Source organism: Callorhinchus milii, unplaced genomic scaffold, assembly GCF_018977255.1.
Source record: "Callorhinchus milii isolate IMCB2004 unplaced genomic scaffold, IMCB_Cmil_1.0 Scaffold4, whole genome shotgun sequence".
Taxonomy (NCBI): Eukaryota; Metazoa; Chordata; class Chondrichthyes; order Chimaeriformes; family Callorhinchidae; genus Callorhinchus; species Callorhinchus milii.
The window spans coordinates 51,191,638-51,216,274 of NW_024704745.1; the positions used below are offsets into that span (position 1 = coordinate 51,191,638).

A 24,637-nucleotide genomic window follows, 5' to 3' on the forward strand; every position below is an offset into this window, starting at 1 on the left:
TAAGAGAGAAGCATTTTGCGAATCATTTTGCACAGCTGAAGTACCATGAAATTTATCAATGCCCTTGGCTAATTAGTGGCCAGGTGTGGGGCTTAGTTGCTTAGTTGCCTCTGAGTCAGAAGTTTGTGAGTTCAAGTTCCACGTTGAGACTTTAAACTCACACACTCCAGTAGGCTGAAACTCCGATGTAGTGCTGGGGGGCTGTATTGTTAGAAATGCTGTCCTTCAGATGAGACGTTAAAACAGAAAAAAATTAAACAAAGCAAAAGCTAAAATGATTGTTGCTTGCTCTCACATTTATCGTGGTGTCAGTTACTCCTATACTCTATTTCTCAGTCTTTGATAATATTGTATGTCACTATTCAGGGTTTCTGGCCTTATTCTGCCGTGCACCATGAATATTGCATCAGTATTGTAATTATCTATGCACATTCCCACAAGCCACAATGTGACTTCTGACCATACACATTATATGTCATTAAGGAAAGAATTATCTTACACTTATCACAATATTGCCAGACCAGGGTCTTGACACTTTTGCTTCTCCTTTATCTGTCATATGTTTTAGAATAGATCAATGACACTATCATCAATTAATTTCAACGTTCTAAAAATGTGATTTAATGCATAAAGCCTGAGTTTAAGAGCATCTGAACTTCCAGACATAGAATTAAAAAAATAAGAATGCCAAAATTATGACTTGCTTCAAAAATAAAACCTTCTGCAATTTTACAGACAGTTGCTTTTTAAATGTCTACACAGATGTCTAGACTGTTATCAATCCTAAACATTGTGCGCCACCCAAGGATGTAAATTCTGCCAGACAACATTTCTTTTAGTTCAAGAAGAGGAATTATCTGCTGGCCTTAACCCTAAACCCAAGCCTGATTCAAAATATTTGTGTGTGTGTGTGTGTATGTCAGAAATTGTAGTCAGTAGTTCTTTGCAAAAATAAGTTGTTATCTGGAGGATTTAATTTTTAGTAAACAAATGAGCAGTGAAAATGTATGTAAATAGGCAATTTTGTAAAAAGTATCCATCTTTTGTAGATGGAGTTTTCTTGAGGGGGGGGTGAAATTAACAAGAATATATTGTAGAAACTTTCAAAAATGCCTACGAACCTCTAAAAATTTAGAGTTAAGGAAGCTTAACTGCTTATTAAAAATATTTACTTGAACAGAAATATTTTTCCTAATCCAATGGTGAGTCCACAGCTGAATTAGCGAAAATGGGATAAACAGGTCCCTTCAAATTTACTGAAACTTTTCATTACACATGCACAGACCAAATTTCTTCCCAAATCTCCACTCCCCAGAATCCATGTTTTCTGATAGCGCATGTTAGTGAGCTTAGCTTTAAATAAGTGAATAGTGGATAATTGACTCCTAAACATAACAGAGCGAGAGAAAATTGGATTTCAGATAAAGAGGGAAAGCAATTGGAATGCAAAACAAAATTCCCCCCGCATATGTGAGGATTGGTAGTGTAATACCCTGTTGGAGTTTTGGCTTAGAACTATACCAGTTGGTATCCTTTAACCACTGGACCATCAGAGATTTGAAATGCCACCTCGTCTTAGCCTGTAGCACCATTTCATCTTAACATTCAAGATCACATAAAATAGTGGAAAAAAAATTAAATTCCACATTAATATGAAATGCTTTCTAAGAACTACAGAATAACGGCTTCCAAATTAGTATAGAATTGAAGCATTTTCCCAAATTTTATGCCATCTGTCTAAAACTAGGTAAAAATTCAAGCCTAGTGAGCGCATCTTAAAATTTGAGGGGAGTAAAGTCGGATATAACAATTTAATAAATTGGGAATTATTATTTCTGATTTTTAGCAAAGCTTTAATAAATTCTAAAAGACCAAATTAATAACATTTGTATGTTAAAATGTTCTAGTGTTACAGATGTGTAAAAATCTCCACTGAAAATCATGAATGCAGTTTCAGACCACATTATCATCTCAGTTGGGACTGATGAAATAGACACTTGTCACGAAATAGCTTATGCGATTAAAGCTCTGTTGCTGCACTACAATATTGCTTATTTCAGTAAATTCACAGACCACAAAACTCTTTGTGGTCTCCATCTGTGCTCCTCTGAACAGCTTCTTTGCAGAGCAGGACAAATGCTGCTAGTTTTTCCTTGCTCCTGAGTAGGGTTGATAACCCACAATAAAATATAACAGATATGTATTGGTTCTGCAGAAAAATCAATAAAAAATCTTCTCCAAGACCGTAAAAAAAAATATTGTCCATTCACTCCACAAATTCCTGTTCCCTCATGCCATCTTCCTTATGGCTGCTTGGATCTATCAATTTGACCTAATCTAAAAGCCAGGACTGAATATGTGCTTCATTGGCAAGGCCAAACCGTCTGATTTCAGTACAATTCACTGTGGCCCAATCCTAGTAAAATTTGTGTTGACTGTTGCTTCCCAATTCTCATAAAATTTGTCACATATATTTCTTAAGAAACTGTCCAATGACAAAATAATGTTTTCGTATGATTTTACATGTAGCAGTAAAAAAGCAAAAGTATTTTTTATTCATGAATTTAATTTGAGGTTGTTGGTAGCACAACTTCTGAGGTAGAACAGTGTTTTCATAAAGTAGCCTGGCAACACAGCCACAATTTAGTAAAGTGAATTTTGGTACTCGACTGCCCATGCTTGTTGGTAATGCGGTAGTGAGGATCAATTTCAAGATCCTCACGCTCGTTTTCAAATCCCTTCGTGCCCTGGAACCTCCCTACCTTTCCGACCAGCTTACCCCCAACCCACAAGCCGCTGCCTCTGCTTGACTGGCTCTGGCCTGCTGCTTGTCCCTCGTGCCCTCCATTCTACCATTGGCGGCTGCGCATTCAGCCACGATGCCCCAAAACTCTGGAACACTCTTCCTCTATCCCTCTGCCTTGCCCCTTCTTTCCCCATCTTCAGGTCGCGCCTGAAGACCTCCTTGTTCGACTGTGCCTACACCTCCCCCTCCCCCTGTCTTGGTGTCATGCTCCACCACTGTGAAGCTCTCTGGGATGCTTTCCTGTGTGAGGGATGCTATATAAATGCAAGTTGTTGTTGTAGTTGATGCTGTTTGTTATTGTGATTTGCCACATGTAGGTTGTTTTTTTTTTGAAAAACTGAGCAAGCAAAATGCAATTACTGTGCAGTGTGGCTCAGACCTGAAGAGTGCATCCATTGTATTTGGATCATCTGTACCATGTAGGCATTTGTCCCCGCTGGAAAGTTTGAATAGTGACTGGAAAATATAACTCATGGGGAATGCTTTATACATTACAGATTAGATACTTGTCTTTTTGAAGGCCTGTAAAGGACATTTCTGTTTATAGAATGGGAACACACTGTTTTTTTCAATTAAGTGAAGTATCCCTGCAACCAATTGCAGTGCAATGGGCCCTTCATTTCAATCATATGAATTTAATTATGTATAAACATCCTGCAATTTGTGCAAAATGGAAGATTTTAAATGAGGTATTCTTAAGTAAGTAAAGATGTATTGTTCTCCCTTGCCCCTCCTGAAGATTTTTTTCCTTCTCCCGAAGTACAGAACAATACAATTTTACATTTCTATAGTGTTTTTCATGCCAAGAGGAGTCCCAAGACTCTGAACAGTTCACAGTTTGCGCCAGAGCTGGGACTGGGGACTGCGGCATCCTCCCATGCCTTGCCAAAATGAATTGTGTGAGCCATGACAGTCTTACATTACTTTTTAGCTAACAAGAATTTTTGATCTTTTGGCCAAATGCATGCATATGAATTATAATAATATAAATAATTCTTGCATTTGTTAGAGTGCCTTATCACATCTTTGAGGCGTCACAAAGCGCTTCACAGAATATACTGTAAAGTGAATTGACTGTATATTTTGTGGGCGAAAAATTATCTGGTTTACAAGTATAGTATCACATTGCATAATAATAGTAATAATCCTTGCATTTGATATAGCACTCTGAGACACTACCCTGTGTGGAGGGTGCAAGTTATCATTGTTATTGTTCTTGTAAAGTCTTATCACATCTTTGAGACATCACAAAGCGCTTCACAGAATACAGTGAATTGACTGCATATTTTGTGAACCAAACATGGCAGCCAAATGCACACAGCAGTGTCGCACAAACAGTCATGGATTGAGTGGCCAAATTATCATTATTTATTTATATATATTTTTATTTTTGAAGGGATTATTATCCCCGGAAAGCGATCCACTAATCAACTAACAACCGGGTTCCTACTTACTGCTAGGTGAACAGAGATGTGTAGAGTAAGGAAAGTTGCCCAATGTTTCGCCCTGCCCGGGAATCAAACCCAGTTCCTCTCGCATGTGAGGCGAGTGCTCTAACCATTAAGTTACAGGACTCCCCATGTCTGCATTCCGAATAATCACATTTACTTGATCGCAATAGAGCTGAAATCTCAGATGGAGTCAGCAAAATTTCCCACAAGGAATAATTAATTGCGTGTGTGGGTTATTTACTTAGATACAACTTCAGTAATTAGGTCACTTTTAAGCTGTAGGTATACTGCCTTGGCACATGCATAGGACACCACCACCAAAATATATATTTTTAACATCATAAGAGTCATTAGTGCAACTGGTTCTTTAATAATGTTTAAACCGGCTCCATTCAAAGTTCAGAAAAATTTTAATTGATATTGCATGGGTACAAATTGCATCAATCCATGTCTTAGGTGTAGTCCATGTTTACTGCACTTTTTAGGGCAAATCGCTGCCAAACATACAGTACAGTGGAAATTCACTGTTCAGGACAGGATTATTTTGTTATTATTAGTGAGATTCTCTCATTAATGAGGCTAGGATTTTGGTCACCCTTTGTTAAGAGGAGGGTGGGGGGTCCTTTGAAAAAGTGAACTAAATAATGAGTTGCTCTGATTATTGAGGTGTTCACACGATCTGATTCTGCTGATTAAACACATTATTCTCCAATGGATGAAGTTGGTGAAGGTACTTGGCAGGCCAACGAGCAACACTGCTCTTAGGTTATTAGAAAATAATCAATGTATAATCAATAACCTTTGATATACTGCCTTATTACATAATTATTACATCATAAGTAGGAGGGATGTAATGCACTGAACAGGACTACTATTTATATGCAAATACAGCAGCCAATTTGGATGCAGCAATCCTTCACGAACAGCCATGAAGTAAGTCACCCATTTTATTTGGGAGATCGTTGGCCTGGAATAGGTCCATAGGATCTTTAACGTCCACCTGAACAGGCAGACAGGACCTCAGTTCAATGTATCGCTGCAGCAATGCAACGCACCTCCAGCAATGTCAATCTAGACTGGGAAGTTCAAACGGCTTTACAGAGACAATAAGAAGTTTACTACCTCTAACTTAAAGGTTTATAAACACAAAAGCTAAACATGAAAAATAACAAAAGCAAACAAAATCTGAATTTAAAATGTAAAATTGTGCTTTCATCATGAAAGACTTGTGTTTCATCTCTTTTAGAAAATGTATGTTTTTCTGATAGTGATCAGAGTTAATGTGTGATTAGCTTCTTGATAGGATAAATACCATATACTGCTACTGTTTCATTTCTGTTTTATCTTATCAAACTTTAAGTGAATATTTTCTTCAATTGTATCTTGCAGTGCATATCACATCATTGCCTGGGGTGTGCCATTCATTCTCTCCTGCCTGCCCCTCTTTGGAGATTACTACGGACCTGCTGGAGCCTGGTGGTAAGAGTCCAGTTTTCCCTCTAGATTTTAATACCGTATAAGGAAAATTCTGTGTTAGAAGAGTTGCTTGGAATTGGCTGGTTTGTTGACAAAAGAAAAAATCCAAAATAAATTGTTTTCTGGGATTGGAATATAATTTAAATATAAATTTTTATTTGATTACAAACAGTTGAGATGCCGGCTCTTTGTAGACTGGTCACCTCTCCTTTCTCTCCAGCTCAGCATCAAACTCCGCCTCCGGCATTCCTAGACACTATCCAGTGCAAAGGATGTTATATAAATGCAAGTTATTGTTTAAACACAAAAAACATTTCGGTTGAAAAGTAGTTAGTTGGATAACCCTTTTTTTTGGTCAGCCAGTTGTCTGACACATGAGGAACTCTCAGTCTGGTTTGGATACTCTGTGGAGTCCTGTAGCTCAGTGGTTAGAGCACTTGCCTTGCAAGCGAGACACCTGGGTTCAATTCCAGGCAGGGTGAAATCTCCACACGCCTAATAATAATCCCTCCAAAAAGCAAAACAATAATAAATTGGTCATTTTCAATCCATGACTGTTTGTGGGACACTGCTGTGTGCAATTAGCTACCGCCTTTCACCCACAAATATACAGTCAATTCACTTTACAGTATATCCTGTGAAGCGCTTTGAGACGTCTAGAAGATGTGAAAAGCGCTATACCAAATGCAAGGATTATTATTATTATATTATTATATTACTCTTAACCATCACCATGCTTAAGAGTATCCAAACCAGACTGATTTTGCATGTAGATAAACCTTACAATTAATAAAATTGCTAAATGAAGTTTCTTGTCATTTAGAATGGTCAAGATTGTGCAGGAAAAGAAAATGTTTGGTTATTGATTTTTTTACCCTCCTTATATTTCTTATATTCTTCTCTCCTGGAAGCAGCAACTCAGTGAATTTCCCAGCTGGTTGTCGTTTCAAGACCAACAGAAGGAGCTCCCCTTGTAAAAGTTGATAAATAGACTGTGTAGTATTTTACTTAAAAAAGGAAGGTCCCAGGTCCAATTCCAATTTCCAGTGTCCTGGACTCAACCTCACTTCATGCTAATCCTGTTCCAGTCGTTAATTACCTTCTGCTATAACGTGACACTACGGCAAGCGCATTTTTATATTTTGGATACAGTAGTGGGTTTGGCTGTGATGAATAACCCTCTAGCACTCACATTTCCGGCTCACCCATGAAGAATAGTTAATTGAAAAACATACCAGAGAGCTGACTTCAGAGCCACACCCCCATAAACTCCCACATTTATGGAGTTATGGTGGATGTAAAGTGGAGGTAATGTGGAGGAAAAGGGGAGGAGGCACAAAGTGTTTTCCAATTCTACTTTGGTTTCTGGGCTTCTTCCCCATAGGCTGTCTCAGAAAGGATGACCTTTCAATCAGCAATCTATCAATATTTAGTGAGATAGCTCTCATTGACCCTCATATTGGAGCCAGGAAGAAAATGACATTCTGCAAGCCCATCACACAAACGTACGGTTTAACAATCTAATTGGTCGAAAATGGATTTACTTGCAGCAGCCAGTTATGCTTGGCTCTGTCCTGTCCCCATCCCCCACCCTAGAGTTTCACTCTTGAAACTCAACACATCCCAAACCCCTCCTACTTAACCCAAGCTGAGCCCTGCTCCAGTTCAGCCATGAAACTTCATGACCCTCACTGAAATCTGGATCACTCCAGGCGACACCTTCCCCCTCACTCGGCTATACCTCCCACGATACCCCATGTCTCAAACGCTATGGTGGTGGTGGTGTGGCCTTCATCTCCAGGACCTCACTTGCTTTATCCCCTTACTCCTCTGGCACATTCCCTCATTCAAGCACTTTACACTCTACCATCCCTCCAATCTTTCCCTCAAAATTCTCCTTATTTACCGCCCCCAAAACCTCCCCCACTATCATCTCTGATGTCTCCACCCTCCTAGCATCTCTCTGCTTCTATTCTGAATGCCTCCTCATCCTCGGTGACTTCAACCTTCACTTCACCCCCTCCTGCTCTGTCTCCTCAGACTTCTCCTCTCTCCTCTCACAACCTCTCCCTGCCACCCACGTTCATGGCCACCCACTCGGCCTGGTGACTACACAGGACCTCAGTGTCTCGGATGTCACAATCACAGACAAAGCCATCTCGGATAACCATTTAATCTCCATTAACTCCTCAATCCCTCTCCCCACCACCACTCAACCCACCTCCATCTCCTACCACCCCTGGAAAAAAATCTTCCCGCAATCTCTCTCCGCTGCCCTGGAGACATTTGAACTCCTCTGGGCTTCCTCCCGCACTGATTTATCCTCCTCACCCACACTTATCCACAACTCCCTCTCCACCACTCTTGATGGCCTTGCCCCTCCTACCTCTCCTACCTGCTGACCCGCTATCAACCTGTTCGCTCCCTCTGTTCAGCAGGCTCCAGCCTGTTCCATGTCTCCCACCCGACCCGCCCTACTTTTCAGCCTCTCCGCCCCCACCCTTTGGAACGCCATCCCACAATCCCTTTGCCTTGCTCCATCCCTTGCCTCCTTCAAGGCACGATTCAAGATCTTCCTTTTCAACTGTGCCTTCAGTCACCCTCCTACCTCCCTGCCCTCCCTCATCCCAACCCTGCCCTCCCATCCTTGGGTCCTGATCCCTGACTGTTCAGCACCTTGGGACGTCCTCTCGTCGTGAAAGGCGCATTACAATGTAATTTTTGTGGCTGTTGTTGTTTGGTTCTTGCTTCAACTTGAGCCAATTCCATGACTCAAACTTGACGTGACTTCTTCCTGCTCCAATTCGACCCATATACCATTAAATCCTGCTCTACCTTGGCCTAGCTTCCACTAACAAGGAGAGCAGGAGGGAAATAATTGGAGGAGAAAAAAATAATAAAATTTGGTCTGCTTTTGCACAAATGTGGTGTTCCGTCCGTTTTCGTTTGTATTGTGAGTAGTAGAAATAAACAATCCGGCATCCGTTTTCAATGTAATTTGACCTGGTCCAACTCATTAAGTGTGGAGTCAGATCAGTGTGCAATTGAAAACTTCCTTTTAGTATCTGTAGTTTTATCCGTTTTGAGTTTGGGTTTGTGTGAAGTTGACAATTTTGAACAATTTTTCAAGAAATTGGACATAAACCCAGGTCTGCCTGAGCAGGCCAAGTTTGGATGGGCTGGACATTTCATATTTCTTGCAAAAGCAAATCCTGTATACAGAAATGAAAAACAAAAGGTCCTAAGAGATTCCAATGCTGCCAGCATGTCATCCAAATGGCCATTCGACATAATTGAGCCCTTCCAGGCAGGGCGAAACCTTGGGCAAGTTTCCTTACTCCACACACCTAATAATAATCCCTCCAAAACCAAAAACAATAATAAAAATTGGTTATTTTCAATCTATGACTGTTTGTGGGACATTGCTGTGCGCAATTGGCTGCCGCGTTCGCCCACAAATATACAGTCAATTCACTTTACAGTGTGTTCTTTGAAGCGCTTTGGGACGTCCTCCCGACGTGAAAAGCGCTATATTGAAATACAAGGATTATTATTATTATTATTAGATGGTGAGTGTCAGCAGATTATTGAACTATTTCTGATTGTGTCTCTATCTGACCTACACACGTAAGCACTTTTGAGCAAGAATCACTGTGGAGCAGGGAACCAAGACAATTTTTCCCCTGGCTAGCCAGGGATGTTGAGTTTGCTCGGTTTTCATAGTTGAGTTTCTGTTAGATTGCTCTCATATAATTAGTGCATTACAAAATTTATGGAGATTAGGTAGCTTTCACATAAATGGAAAGTTACACTAAAATGGCGACTAAATTGGTGATTTAGTCGCAAAGTCACATCTTCAGGATAAGATTTCCATTGTGCCATTCTTCCCATTACAATTGATTAAAGGGCTAAACTAATGACTGATTTCCATCAAGTTCATGAGAGCGGTTTGGCGAAGGCTCTATAGACTACTTCATAGCTATTTTTGGGCTGTGTGCTGCGACAGTTCTCACCCCTTGATGTACGTGCAAATTTTATTAACACTTTCGTACTAAATGGCCTCTGACAGTGTAACCGTGACAGTGCAAACTGGCTGCTGCAGTACGATTATACTGTAGACTTTAGAAAAAATCCTGTAAACCATTTGCGATTTCCTTCCAAAGTGAAAGGTGCTATATTAAATACACAGTTATTGTGATTTCAATTGATCTTGTCCTTCCCAAATCCCAATCCTATTATCATTGCACTACAACATTCATTCTTAAATTTTTGTACCTCACACCCACGGCAGACGAAACCCTCATTCAAGCCTTTTTTTCACGTCCTGGCTGGATTTTTCAAATGTCCTCTTCGCTGGCCTCCCTAGTTCCACCGTACACAAAATACCATTAACTCAGAACTCTGCTGCCCAGAAACTAACCCGGACCTCCATCACACCAGTCCTTGCCAGGCTGCATTGGCTCCCAATTTCCGAACGGATCACTTCCTCTCGTTTTCAAATCCCTCACCCTCGCACCTCCCTACCTTTCCGACTTCCTCACCCCACATTCCACCACCTGCTGTCTCCGCTCGGCTGGCTCCGACCTCCTTTTCGTCCCTCGCCCCCTCCGCTCCGCCATCGGTGGCCATGCTTTTAGCACTACGCCCCGAAGCTCTAGAACTCCCACCCTTAATCTCTCTGCTTTGCCCCCTCCTTCCCCACTTTCAAATCCCGACTAAAGACCTTCCTTTTTGATCGTGCTTACGGTCAGCTCCTCCCTCCCTCTCCACTGGTTCGGGGTCGGACTCCACCACTGTTGGGCACTCCGGGATGCTACCCGCATGAAGGGCGCTATATAAATGCAAGTTGTTGTTGTTGTAGCCAATGTCCTGCCGTTATAAAATGTCATTCAAACTCTGGTTGGTTACCCATTCCTGCTGTTGATTATTCTGTGTAAATAAATGCCTCCTGGTATTTGTCCTAAAAATGCCCTTTACAATCTTGAGCCTTCTCCTTATTCTCCGTTGCTTTTCAATTTAATCACAAATTGTTTCAGGACTGTTATCACAGTGCATATTTTGAAAAGAAAATTGTTACACAATGTACTCTTGAAGGTTTGTTTATGATAAATAATATGCTTATTTGTGAAATAGTACAATCTGCATCACATATTGATGATATGTGCAACAACAACAACAAATTACATTTGTAAAGTGCCTTTCACGTCAGGAGGATGCCCCCAAGCCACTGAATTGTGTAGTACTGTGAATGAAAGTTGGACCTACAGGATTTATAAAAGAAGCACATTTGACAGATAATCCCAGAAACTCTTTGTTATCCATACTTAGCTTGAACTTTCAAATTGGGCCAAAGTACTTGGAAAAGAAAAATAGACACAAGACAAAAGGAATAAACAATCCAAGCAAGAGTTTTATCAGCACAAAATTGAAAATTAAAAAGCAATGTATATCTCTGATACTGATGCATTCACTCAATACTTCTTTTTATTCATTCACATTATGGATACAAACCATGACAGGCGTCCGGGCATTTTTCAAACTTAGTTATATAAAAGGATATAATAATGTATAAGGGTATAATACGGGATTATGTCCATGGCTTAGAAGGGAAAAAGAATGCAAAACAAGAGCTTGTTGAATAAGATATTAAACTACGTATTTGCATGAGTTCTGTGACATAGCCTTGATTTTTTTCTTGTAAGGGTTGGCGAGTTGTCCGCTGTCGGGGAAGGGGAATATCTTGTGAGCCTGATCTGATAAAATATTGAAAATGACATCTGAAGTCATGTAAAATATAATTTTAAAATGTGAATTGTAAGTAGAAATATAAAATAGTAATCTTTTGAGGTGGGTAGCTTGTATCTGAATATATTTATTGTTCACTGAACTTTGATCATGTGTATTTACCAATGCACATCACTTTGAAGGCAGGAACCCTCTGTGGTTACATCCTTTCCTATGTAACATAATTTCCTGGATGAAGTGGCAGAGTAATCGTAATGTCCTGGAACAGTTCTTTCAAGATGGTCCTTATGTGAACTCGTGGAGATGTCAATGTAGTATAGTATTGAGGACTACTGCTGTTGTGCTATCAGGGTCCAACATATTTGTGAGAGATGATTTGTTGTTGCAACTAGATTCCACATCTAGAAAAACATTTAAAAGATTCTGTGCCCCAATGCACTTGGTTTAATAATAATAATAATAATAATCCTTGCATTTGATATAGCGCTTTTCACGTCGGGAGGACGTCCCAAAGCGCTTCACAGAACACACTGTAAAGTGAGTTGACTGTATATTTGTGGGCGAACGCGGCAGCCAATTGCGCACAGCAATGTCCCACAAACAGTCGTAGATTGAAAATGACCAATTTATTATTGTTTGTTTTTGGAGGGATTATTATTAGGCTCTGTGTGGAGTAAGGAAACTTGCCCAAGGTTTCGCCCTCTGCCTGGAATTGAACTCAGGTCTCTCACTTGCAAAGCGAGTGCTCTAACCACTGAGCTAATTACATTATACGTGGATCCTAGGTCTGAGTGCTCTAACCACTGAGCTCCAGGACTCCATGGTTGAAGGTTTGGTTGGTTTGCCTGTAGAGTTATAAGAGCAGGTGTTCTTTGGATAATTCACAGCAAAATTTACAACCACGCATAAACTGAAAGGCTAAATGGAAACACTAAAAAAAACCTTTTAGCTCAACATTTGAACCATCAAAGACCACAACAACAACCTGAATTTATATAACACCCTTGACGAGACGTTGCATTTCAGACGTTGTCCAATGAATTTACTAAAGAAAAAGACTGGATAAAAATAAGAATAATTACATTTCTTGCTATGTTTTCCCAAACAGAATTCGGGGGTACAACTCAAATAATGCTGGTCTGATGATTATGTTACATGTAGAGTAATGGAAAAATAGGAGGCCTTGAAAGTTCCTTAGTTTACTGCACTGCAATGTGATTGAAATAAATCAGACTGAGTTCTTTTATTTTTGTACTATGAATTCTGTGCATGATGTAATAAAGTGTCAAACAGGTAAAAGCCATTTAATTGAGTGGATTCACTCAATCCACGACTGTGTGTGGGACACTGCTATGCGCAATTGGCTGCTGCATTTCGCCCACAAAGTATACAGTCACTATACTTTACAGTATATTTTGTGAAGCACTTTGAGACGTCTCAATAACGTGATAAGATGCTATATAAAATGCAAGGATTATTATTATTATTATTTGACCAAGTTCTATCGAGGACCCTCTTTCCTCCTTCCGTGTATTTGCCCTCAACATTGTAACATTCAGCATGGAATTGTGGTAAACGCATATAGGTGTGGTATAGCTATATACTGGCAGACATTAATAATAATAATAGTAATCCTTGCATTTGATATAGCGCTTTTCACGTCGGGAGGACGTCCCAAAGCGCTTCACAGAACACACTGTAAAGTGAATTGACTGTACATTTGTGGGCGAACGCGGCAGCCAATTGCGCACAGCAATGTCCCACAAACAGTCTTAGATTGAAAAATGACCAATTTTATTATTGTTTTTGGTTTTGGAGGGATTATTATTAGGTGTGTGGAGTAAGGAAACTTTCCCAAGGTTTTGCCCTGCCTGGAATTGAACTCAGGTCTCTCGCTTGCAAAGCGAGTGCTCTAACCACTGAGCTACAGGACTCCACAATTATGTTATTAGAACAAATGTTTTTTTTTCCAGACAGTATTTATCTGGCTCCATAACATAGGGATTGAGCAGTCAAAAGATGGGTGTGGAGAAACCTCAAACAATTACCATTCTTTCTTTAGAGTGTTTTAATGGGATGAAATAACACCAGTCCAATCCCCACCTTCATCTGGAGATTATTGTTACAATTTCCCTGAACTGTACTTTCTTTTTTTAAAGTCACAGCTTGGAGTACAATTCTTTCCACTTTTAGATCTGACTTGCGTGATGCATATTCCCTGACAAAGAGGGCTAGCAATATTTCCCATTTGTATCATTCTGTCAATGCTGCTCTGTGCTGTCTACTATAAGATCCAAAGGAGCAATGCAGAGTCAATTATGGAAGTCACAAGGGAATCCTGTCAATTTGGCCTATCAAGCCTGTTCTGCCATTTTATTAAATCATGACAGATCCCTTTAAACCCACCTGCCTGCTTTTTCCTCTATATTCCTTTGTGCCCTTACTTCCCAAGTATATACTGTATAATATCTTTCTCCTTTTTAAATATTAGTTGTTTGTACAATTTGTCGTACTGTACTATGTTTAGAAATATAAAATGTTTTCCTGATAACAATGTAATGGACAATGCAAGTATCTTAAAATGGTTATCGGATCAACTCTATTTTAATCTGAACTGAACTTAATCTCCCTTAGCTTTTACATGGTACCTTCCTCCTGAAATTTTATCCTAAATGTGTGTTTGGTTTCACAGTTTCAAATTTAAGTCCGACATTCTGCACTACAGTTCAGAAGCCCATTGGGGCTTTGAATCAAACAGTGACATGAGCTCGATTTCAATCAATTTGCTTTGAAGCTGGTTTAAAACCACCATCAGGAGGCAGAGTTTTTTTTTACTAATCTGCCAACCTTGGATTAAATAGATTAATATTATTTATTTCATGTATTTGAGGCAGTACAGCTAAAAATTCCTGGTAATTGGTCATATTTTTACTTCTTTGTTATATTCACGGCAGTTCAAATCTACTTTTGCAATAGCTGCCAGGGTTACCATATTAACGTGCATTTTCAATATTTCCTAAACTTTGTTTATTTTAGAGGATAATAGAATAATAAAGAGATAATAGTAATAATAATAATAATCCTTGCATTTGATATAGCGCCTCATCACGTCTTCGAGGCGTATCAAAGCCCTTCACAGAATATACTGTAAAGTGAATTGATTGTATATTTTGTGGGCAAAACACGGTAGCCAATTGCACACAACAGTGTCCCACAAACAGTCGTGGATTCAGTGAACAAATTTTTTTTTTAAGGAATTATTACCCCCGGAAAAGCGACTGCCAATCGACTAACAACCAGGTTCCTCCTTACTGCTAGGTAAACAGAGGCATGTGGACTAAGGAAATTTGTCCAATGTTTCGCCTTGCCGGGAATCAAACCCAGGTTACTCGGTTGCGAGGCGAGTGCTCTAACCACTGAGCTACAGGACTCCACATCCAACATATTGTTATCTTATACGAATGTTATCATATTCAACCGAAATCCAGTCGGCTGTAAAGAACTTTAGGAACCTTCCTAGCTTTGAGACTTTGTGGCCAATTGCAGCATCCCATACCTTAAAGTGTTAGACCCCAATTACAACAACAACAACAAAATTACATTTATATAGTGCTTTTCACGTCGGGAGGACATCCCAAGGCGCTGGACAGACAGAGTTTCGGATCCAAGCTGAAGGTTGGGAGAGGGGAGGGCAAGGGGGGAAGCAGGGAGATCGAAGGCACGATCAAAGAGGAGGGTCTTGAGGTGGGTCTTGAAGGTGGTGAGGGAGGGGGCGAGATGGAGATTTTAATTTAATTGAATGCACAGAATTGAATTATAATAATAATTTCTAGCATTTATGTATTGCATTTCATCTAAAAAAAAGTCTTGAAGTGCTTTAAAAAATAAATTAACTTGGTTTAATGGCAGTTTTCCTGTCCCACTTCCTTAATTTTTAGTTGCCTCTTCATTTTCATTTATTCCTGATTTGGTAATTTTAAAATTGTGACCAGTTGTCCTTCACTCCAAATTTAGCTTTCACAATTAATTTGCTTCCATTTTGCGTACTATATAACTCACATAGCTCCCCCATGACTGAATAGGAAAGTTACCACATTAGGACTTATGGAATAGAAAGTTGTACATTGAAATCCTATTCTATAGTATTGCAGCTGGGGCATAAGTTAAGGCACTACTCTTAGCCTCAGTACCAGTGCTTTAGGGAGGAGAAAATTAGGCTCACAGTGCAATGTGGATGTTGAATGAAGAACACGATCGGGCCTTTCTGTGATGGTTCCCACAATCAAAACGCCTGATAGCATTTGTTGTCAAGGCTCACACATAAATAATGGTCATTTGCTGACGTATTGGATGGCTGATGGCACGGATGAAATTGTAACCCAGAAGGAAAAAGAAGTGTTTATAAAACAAAACCTTAAGGACAGGGGGGAGGTGAGAAAATCAGTGAAGAATAATTGCTGACATTTAACAAAAAGGATTGGATTTCTTCTCAAGGGTAATTCTTTTTAAAAGGAAATTATTTTAGTTTGTCATTCTGGCACAGCGATTTAAATCTGGAAATCAGATCTGTATTCTTTGGGAGGCTTGAAGACTAAGAATGATTGCAGCCATTCTTTCAATTCTTCCATTTTCTTTTTAAATTGAACATTTTTATGTCATTCTAGCTAGTTTTATGTTATTGATGACTGTAAACGCTAGGCCTGTCCTATTCAGACAGAATAGTTACAGTACTTGTATTAGATCTTCGACAGCAGATTTATATAGAGGAATCAGTTGCTGCTTTCATTATTATCACTACTTATATCTGCTTTCTGCATCCATCTGATGATACAGATTTATATTTTCAGATGACTTTATCCTGCAATTACCACTGGAAAATTTTAGAATAGTTCTCTTCAATGTTCTAGTTTAATTTTTTGGTCACACCTACCAGTGATAATTTGCATAATTTATATTAACTTCATTTGAACTAATTTTTTTTACCTAAGATGTTTCATCCACTATCGGCAGCCTCTCTGCCCCTACCCTTTGGCATTCCATCTTGCAATCCCTTTGCCTTGCTCCCTCCCTTGCCTCCTTCAAGGCACATCTCAATATCTTTCTCTTCGACCGCGCCTTCAGCCACCCTCCTACCCCTACCCTCCGTGCCTTCACCCTGATCAGGTCCAAATCCCTGAATGTCCAGTGCCTTGGTACGTCCTCCCGACCTGAAAAGTGCTATACAAATGTAATTTCTTGTTGTTGTTCACAGTGATTTTATTAGTCTCAGCTTCACCCAGTTCTTTTTTTAAAGAATGTCTATTCCTTTCTAGCTGGATTACAGACGATCACGCGGCGTGGAGATTTGGCATGTAAGTATGGCTGATTGAAACGAGAACTTACGGAACTCTCATTGATATAGTCGGTTGCTTTTAAGCAGTCGAGGGGGAAAAAAGACATTTAACTCGATTTTGAAGATTTGGTTTCCAATTGTAGTGGCATAACCTCAGTCCTATTTGAGATCAGGTAACTCAGCAAAGATCAGGAACCAAACCCGGGACTTCAATCTGGTCTTGATGGCCAAGTGCTGCAATACGCAATGTCTTTACCCATTATTGAACCCTCCAATACGGTCAGAATTTACATCAGGTGATTCAAGTTCCAATTTATTTGTGATATGTTTAAAGGAGGATCTGTAAAGTATTCCGAGCTTTATTTTGGGTCAGTATAAGATTACATTTCAATCCCCGTTGTTCTGTTGATGACATATAATAATAATAATAATAATAATAATAATAATAATAATAATAATAATCCTTGCATTCGATATAGTGCTTTTCACATCTTCTAGATATCTCAAAGCGCTTCACAGAATATACTCTAAAGTGAATTGACTGTATATTTGTGGGTGAAACGCGGCAGCCAATTGCACACAGCAGTGTCCCACAAACAGTCGTGCATTGAGTGACCAAATTATTATTGTTTTTTTTCTTGAGGGATTATTATCAAGCGTGTAGAGTAAAGAAACTTGCCCAAAGTCTCACCCTGCTGGAAATCAAATCTAAGTCTCTTGCTCATGCTCTAACCACTGATCTACAGGACTCCACTTAGAGTGAAAAAGAATTCAGATGTGATTTGTGAAGTCATAGGAGTGACCAAGAAGTTTATTGTATGTAGATTAGACCAAGACAGGAAGTCTGCTATTCTGAGAAATGTTTCAAAGGCCTGGAATGAATTAGGCTCTCTTCAGCTTCATAGCAATGATCTATAACTTTATACATCCCAATACAGTCTGACCTTTTAAGTTTAGACAATCCTCGTACAGTAGTAAATTTGAAAAATGTGCTTCTAGTGTGCATGCATCTATTGAATAGTAAACAGCAGCAATTTCAATTTGTAAATACAAACTGCAATGATTAAAACATATATTTTAGGTGGTAGAAAAGCATTCTACAAATAACCGTGTAAAAACTAACTGGGGAAAAATTAGATCCCATTGCATTTCAATAAATAGAGACACTGTAATGATAAAGCTGTACAGTATTAATTGTTAAGAAGGTTGTTAGATGTTGGCCAGGGTCTAATTGATTTAAGAACTTTAGTGAAGTTCATGTTCAAGGGCAATGTTGAGTATCTAAGTGCCTTGCCAGTCTGGTAATACATGGTTAAAATGGAGATTAGACATTGACTTGAATTATACTATATTAAACCGGCTTGCATTAATGTGTGGCATTATAGTCCATTCACTAAAAGCAAATTTCCTTTTAATTTCAAATTTATATTATAAAAAATATGTATGTGCAGTTTATCTCTACATAGCTGGTGGTTTGATTAAAATTAAGATAATTTAATAATTCTGAATTAAAGTAAATAAAATTAAATCTATTTGGGCAGTTTAGGAATCATTGTATGCAAATTATTTGAAATCCTGTACATACAAAATATGGATTCAAAAATAATACTTGCATTTGATATAATGCCTTTCATGTCAGGAAGATGTCTTAAAGCGCTTCACCGAATATACTGTAAAGTGTACTTACTGTATTTTGGAACTGAGCGCAGATTAAATAAGAAAGCAATTTTTGCTGTTACTTTGCAATATAATTTTTTGGGGGGATTATTTAGTTTCGTTATACAGAAGAGGTGATAGAAATGTAGAGTGAAACTCAGAATTTTTTTTACAAAATATGTATAAAAGGTTCATTCTCTTTTTCTAAACGTTTGATTAGCAGGGAAGAATAACTTGTGCATTATAAGATGCAATCTCAAGCAGTGACTTTTAGACTGCATTGTAAAACGATTGTCAGTGCACTCTGCAAAGCAGGTCTCTTACTCCTGTTGCGCCACCTCTGTGGTTTATATTATGCCATGTTTGTAATACCTGAAACCATTCAATAATATTGTAACCAAATCTGTTTATAAAGCAACAATTAAGTGTACAGGGCAAGGTTATCCAGGTGGTACACACAACCTTGATAAAGCTCCAGTGGCACTTGACTCTCCTTCCAATTTGATGCTGCTCTCTGCACCTGTTTCCCACGATTTGCATAACAGGTACAGAAATCTCTTATTAAGAGGGCAAACCTTTGGGGAGGAGGAAATTCTGTTTTATTTTTCCACAACAGTAAATTTAAATCCACTTTGCTTCAGAATATTTCTTCAGAATTGTTAGCCTTTTTGGGCAGGACAGCACATTCATATTGTATCTGGGTGAAAGAGTGAATTGGTGAAATGATGGTGTATTTGGTCACTTTGTTTTTAGCTGCACCTAGCATAACGGAATGGAAGTTCTCTTTCTACTGGTTGTAGGTCGTCTCAACAATTTTTCTATGGGTGAGTCCACAGAGAGAAAACTTCCCCAAATTTGGCACGGTGGAATGATTGCACCACTCAGGCTTGATGTACGAAACAGAAAGTGCAGACTAATGCACCAGGAGGTGTCTGTCTTAATTTGGGTGAAGTGAAGGGAGATCTGTGCACAATTATAAACCATGCCCTCAATTGTTTGCCACGCCAGAGACAACGTAATGTTTTCATTCAATGCAAAAGTCTTCTTTTGCACAAAACTGATGTCTTGAAAAGTATAAGAAACAAATATTAAAAAAGTGAATAGTATCACGGATAAGAGTTTAATTTCTTTTTTAGGTGGAGAACAAATGAAAGCCAGAGAAGAAATAGCATTAGCAAAGCACAAAAACTTAGAAAAAACATTGAAATGGGACATATTCGGTGAAAGGATTATTTGGGCAGAATTTGAGGTAGGTACCTGGCCAGTGTCTATAATAGTAGTTAATGCTCCTGGGAATGTAGAAAAATTAAATATGCTTACAACAACAACAACAAATTACACTTCTATAGCGCCTTTCATGTCAGGAGGACGTCCCAGTGAGCTGGACTTTCAGGGATTTGGACTCGAGCAGGGGGTTGCTATCAGGAGGAGTGGAGGGCAGGAAGGTTAGAAGGATGGCTGAAGGGGCAGGTGAAGAGGAGGGTCTTGAGACGTGTTTTGAAAGAGGCAAAGGAGGAAGCGAGGCGAAGGGTCTGTGGGATGGAGTTCAAATACGTGGGGACAGAGAGGATAGTGGGGCGGGCCGGGCAGGGGACGTGGAGCAGGCCTGCTGAGCGGAGGAAGCCGACAGGTTGATATTGGCATTAGCAGGTCACAGAGGTGGAAAGGAGCAAGTCCATGGATGGTTTTGAAGGTGAGGATGAGGATTTTGAATTCTATGGGAAGCCAGAGGAGCCGGGTGGGGGTGATAGGGTCACGGAGCCTGGTGTGGAAGAGAACCCAACCTGCAGAGATCTGGATGGAAGGCCGACAAGCAGGGAGTTGGCATAGTCAACTAACTAGATGTGATGAATGTGTGGATGAGGGTTTGGGTGGCCTGAAAGAAGAGGCAGTGGCGGAGCTGGGCGATGTTGCGGTGGTGGGGGAAGGCAGAGCGGGTCATTGCATGGATGTTGGATAGAAAGGATAGTTGAGCGTTAGAAAGATACCAAGGTTCTGGACTGGCTCAGTGAGATGGAATGTGAATTCATGGATTGTGTTGCTGCCAATGCCCAAGATGTGGAGGCACTGACTGGAGCCAATCAGGAGGGCCTCGGTCTTGTTGACTTTCAATTGTAGAAAGTTAGCTCTCATCCAGGACTTGATGTCTGACAGGAATTATGTCAGGAGAGCAGTGGTCCTGGAGTCAAGGGTGAAGGCAGAGAGATAGAGATGGGTGTCATCTGCGTAAATGTGGAAGTTGACCCCATGTCTGTGATGCTGTCCCCAAGAGGGAGCATGTACATGTTGAAGAGAGGACCAAGGACAGGGCCCTGAGGAACACCGCACAAGACGGTGCGGGGGCTGGAGGAGAAGCCATTTGTGGATACAAAGTGGAGATGGTGTGAAAGATAGAATCTGAGCCAGTTAAGGACAGGACCATGAAGGTTTAGGTGAGAGGAGAGATGGTGGAGGAGAATAGAATGGTCAACAGTGTCAAAGGCAGCAGAGAGGTCAAGGTGGACAAGGAGATAGAGGGAACCCTGGTCACAGATGGACAAAATGTCATTTGTTGTTTTTATAGAGAAATAAAGGGACCGGTTATTCTATTTATTCTAGAGATTTAAATTGTAGAAGTGGAAGGTTTCATAAAATGTAGGATTAATAATGGGAAGCTTCAGTGAGGTGGTGACAAAGGCAGGAAACTGTAAGACTGCGCAGGGTTTGATTTGATTCTGACAAGTTTTTGTTTAGCACCCCTTCAGACACATACCCATTTTGAGCATGGATAAGCATCGCGTTTGCGTGACTCATCCATTTCCACCCTTGACTCAGCTCCTGGTTATCTGCCACATTTTTCCTTTGGGGTATGCAGATTCTTCAGATGCCCAATTGAGATCAAGTGTATGCCATGTGTAGAAATGTGGGGAATAACTAGTGCCCTTTTACTTGAATGTAATAGAGTGCACCACTCACTGCATACCTAGTACGGAGTCGCAGAGATTTTGAGATGAATATTGGCCAGGTTTTATGTGTTATACATCACAAAGCTATGAGTGTGATGTGGACATTGAAACTCACCTTTTCCATCGGGAGGAAACATGATTTCCGGTGTAAAACTCATGAAGATTGATTAGGATGATTTTTAGCATTTAAATAATGTTTCATGAGAAATACCAATGAGAAGGGTTCAGGTGTAATCTGAAGCAATATGTGAAAATTGCTAAGTATTCAGTCTCAGAATTAACTATTTTACCAGAAATCCTACTACATTTTTCAATAAAGTTTAAAAGGCGAGGGGAATTGAAATCTGGGAGAGCTGTGCAATGAACATCAAAAGAGAATATAATCCACCCACAAGACGATTTTGTGGCTTTTGTGTCTAAATAGTGAATCCTTTAATACTTTTTTAAAAGCAGTAGTAAATTCCACTTACTTAAAGGCAAGCACATATAGGGGAGATATATAATTGAGTTATTCTATCCTATGTCTAAATTAAATATTAATGGAACAGCAATGGTGTATGTTTGGATGATGGAGGCAAGTGAAGTCATATATGTAACTTCAATTTGGCTTAAGAAGTTGGTTTGCAAACCAAACTCAACAAGCATTCCATAGAGGTTGGGCTGTTCAATTCTGCATTATCTGACAAGGCAGGAATTAATTGAACATATTTTTCCTACATGTCATGCTGAGGTCTGGGTAGGGGTATATGTTGTATGACACATGTTTACCAAACTACTTCCCCTTTTCTCAATATCTATCATAGTTCCTAGTTGAATAACATAATTCAACTGAACCTACCCTCAGCTAGGTCAATAGATGAATGGGGCAGGGCTCCTCCACATTGTCTGACACTAATCCTGTACTACGTTCGCTGATGAATAGTATAGCTAGTTTAGGATATAATTTCAAAAAGAATCTTTCCCATAGTGAGACTCCCGATCTTCTAAAGATATTTCATAGCTGGACCTCAAATCTGTAGTCACAGTGATGTGAAGCAAGGATCTTAACCTCTTCACTGGTGGGGAGTGATGCAGTATTTTTTATATATATTTCCATTTATTTATTACTTGTCTATTGAACTAATGTTAAGGATAGAACCACATATAATTTTTTATACTTGTAAACTTCAGCATACTGGTGACTTGTAGTTTCATTAAACCATCAAAGAACCTTTTTTCATCCTCTCTTTCCATATCACTTGCTTTTTATTAAAAACTAACTTTAAACATTTTCCAGTTTTAATCTTACTCATGGGATCTGCTGTGAATACCCATATTCTAATTCAGTATAATCTATTGAGAATATTGTAACACGATTGCATGCCTATAAACCACCCAGTAAGAGGGCTTCTAAAGTCACCATTGTTCAGAAGAAAAGGATTTTTGTGTTCATTTTATTAAAATCTACTTTACTGTGTAACCATTCCTACCAAAATCCTTTACGAAGCTCAGATCTCAACTCATTGCAGAGTTTAAGCATTTGAGTTACTTAAGTTGTTTAACACTAGTAATTCTTACATAGATTTGCAAAGAATGGAAACAGGCCACTCAACCCAACCAGTCTGTGCCAGTATTTATATGGCATATGAGTCTCCACCCATTCCTTTACTCCCTCCCATACCTTTCTATTCCCCTCTCTCTCATATGAAGATCTAGCTTCCTCTTGAATGCATCTAATAATAAGGATTATTATTGTTATCTATACTATCTGATTCAGCCGCTGTTCCACAATCTCAGTACCCTCTGTGTGAAGTAGTTCCGACTAATTTCTCTTTTTGATCCCATAGTCGCGATTTTATACAGTATTTGCGTGCCCTGGTTATGGACTCCTCAACCAGTGGAAACAGCCAAGTTATGTTAACCTTATCGAACCCTTTTAGAATTTTAAACACTTATATTAGGTGCCTCCTTAAACATCTCTTCTCTAGCGAAAAAGGTATCAAGTCTATCCTGATGGCAGTGACCCGTCACCCCTGGTATCAACCTCGTAAATCCACTCTGTATCCTTCCATCGCTGCTGTATCCTTCCTATAGTTTGGAGACCAGAACTGGACATACTACTCCAAATGTGGTCTAAGCAAAGTTTTGTTTAAATTCAACATCACCTCCTCACTTTTATATTATATTTCACTGGCATTTTTATAGCCTTATCTACCAATGTAGATACTTTTATGGATTTGTGGATCTGAATGCCCAGATCTTTTTGGTTCTCCTCTCCTTAGGTTCCTACTATCTAGACCAGGGATGGCCAACCTGCAGTCTGTGGGCCACATTATGGACCCTTCCCCTTCACTGTTTACCATTTGGCTTGGTCATAGATCTTGCATTGATGATAGAACAGACAGCATATTACAGTTTTAAATTTTAACACTTCTAAATGGAGTCACCAAATTTGGATACTTCACACTGAATTGTCAATGCTGTTTGCATGAGCAATATTAGTTGTCCTCCTGCAGAATATGGAGGTTATTATGTTTTTCCTACACTTAGTTCTCCTCCCCTCTTCTGAAGGCATTGACATCTTTTTGCTTCTACTGAAATATCATTCCACAGGTGCTAGGCAACCTCAGGTACATTCTCCTACTGGTAAGATTCATGCATGAGTAATTATTGGTAAGTTTTTTGACAATAGGAGGCATCACTTGCAACCCTGAACCTGTTCCCCACTATTGTCCACACACTCACACGACTCTCAGCAGGAACTCAAGCTGATTTTTCTCCTCCCTAACCAAGTGCACTAAGGCCATTTATAGCATTATAGCTGAGCTAAATTCAGCACTCACCTGATATTTGAACTGTCGTAACCTTCCCTATAACCTATGCAGTTTGTGGTGTCTTTTTACTCACTAAGTCAATCGAAAGCAATTGAATTTAAATGTGCAGTCATTTTTTCAGGCTATACTAAATGTAAGGATTATTAATATTTTCTGAAATTAGGTAAGCAGGGTGTCTCTCCATGAAGAGAGTGCACATTGCACACCATTCAAAGTTTGTCTGTAAATGTGGAACTGTCAAACTGGTTTGGATACTCATAAGCATTAAAATGTTTTTTCAGTATATCAGACAACTGGCTGAACAACAAGAAAGATAAAACTCTGCTGCTTTTTTCCAGCAGAATCAATTATTATATTTTTGTTACCAATTCTTAAACATTATAAATGGAGATAGCAGTCATTCTTGTGTTTCA

General features: G+C 39.4%; 1 protein-coding gene across 1 annotated transcript in view; it reads left to right on the plus strand.

Annotated features, from left to right (window-relative positions):
- The window catches only part of si:dkey-100n23.5 (cyclic AMP receptor-like protein A), a 123,554-nt gene that overhangs the window by 44,631 nt on the left and 54,286 nt on the right, over positions 1–24,637 (plus strand). Inside the window, exons 5-6 of the mRNA XM_007901434.2 lie at positions 5,647–5,736; positions 16,791–16,829. Of these exons, the coding sequence (XP_007899625.2) occupies positions 5,647–5,736; positions 16,791–16,829 (129 nt within the window). The remainder of the gene's footprint in view (positions 1–5,646; positions 5,737–16,790; positions 16,830–24,637) is intronic.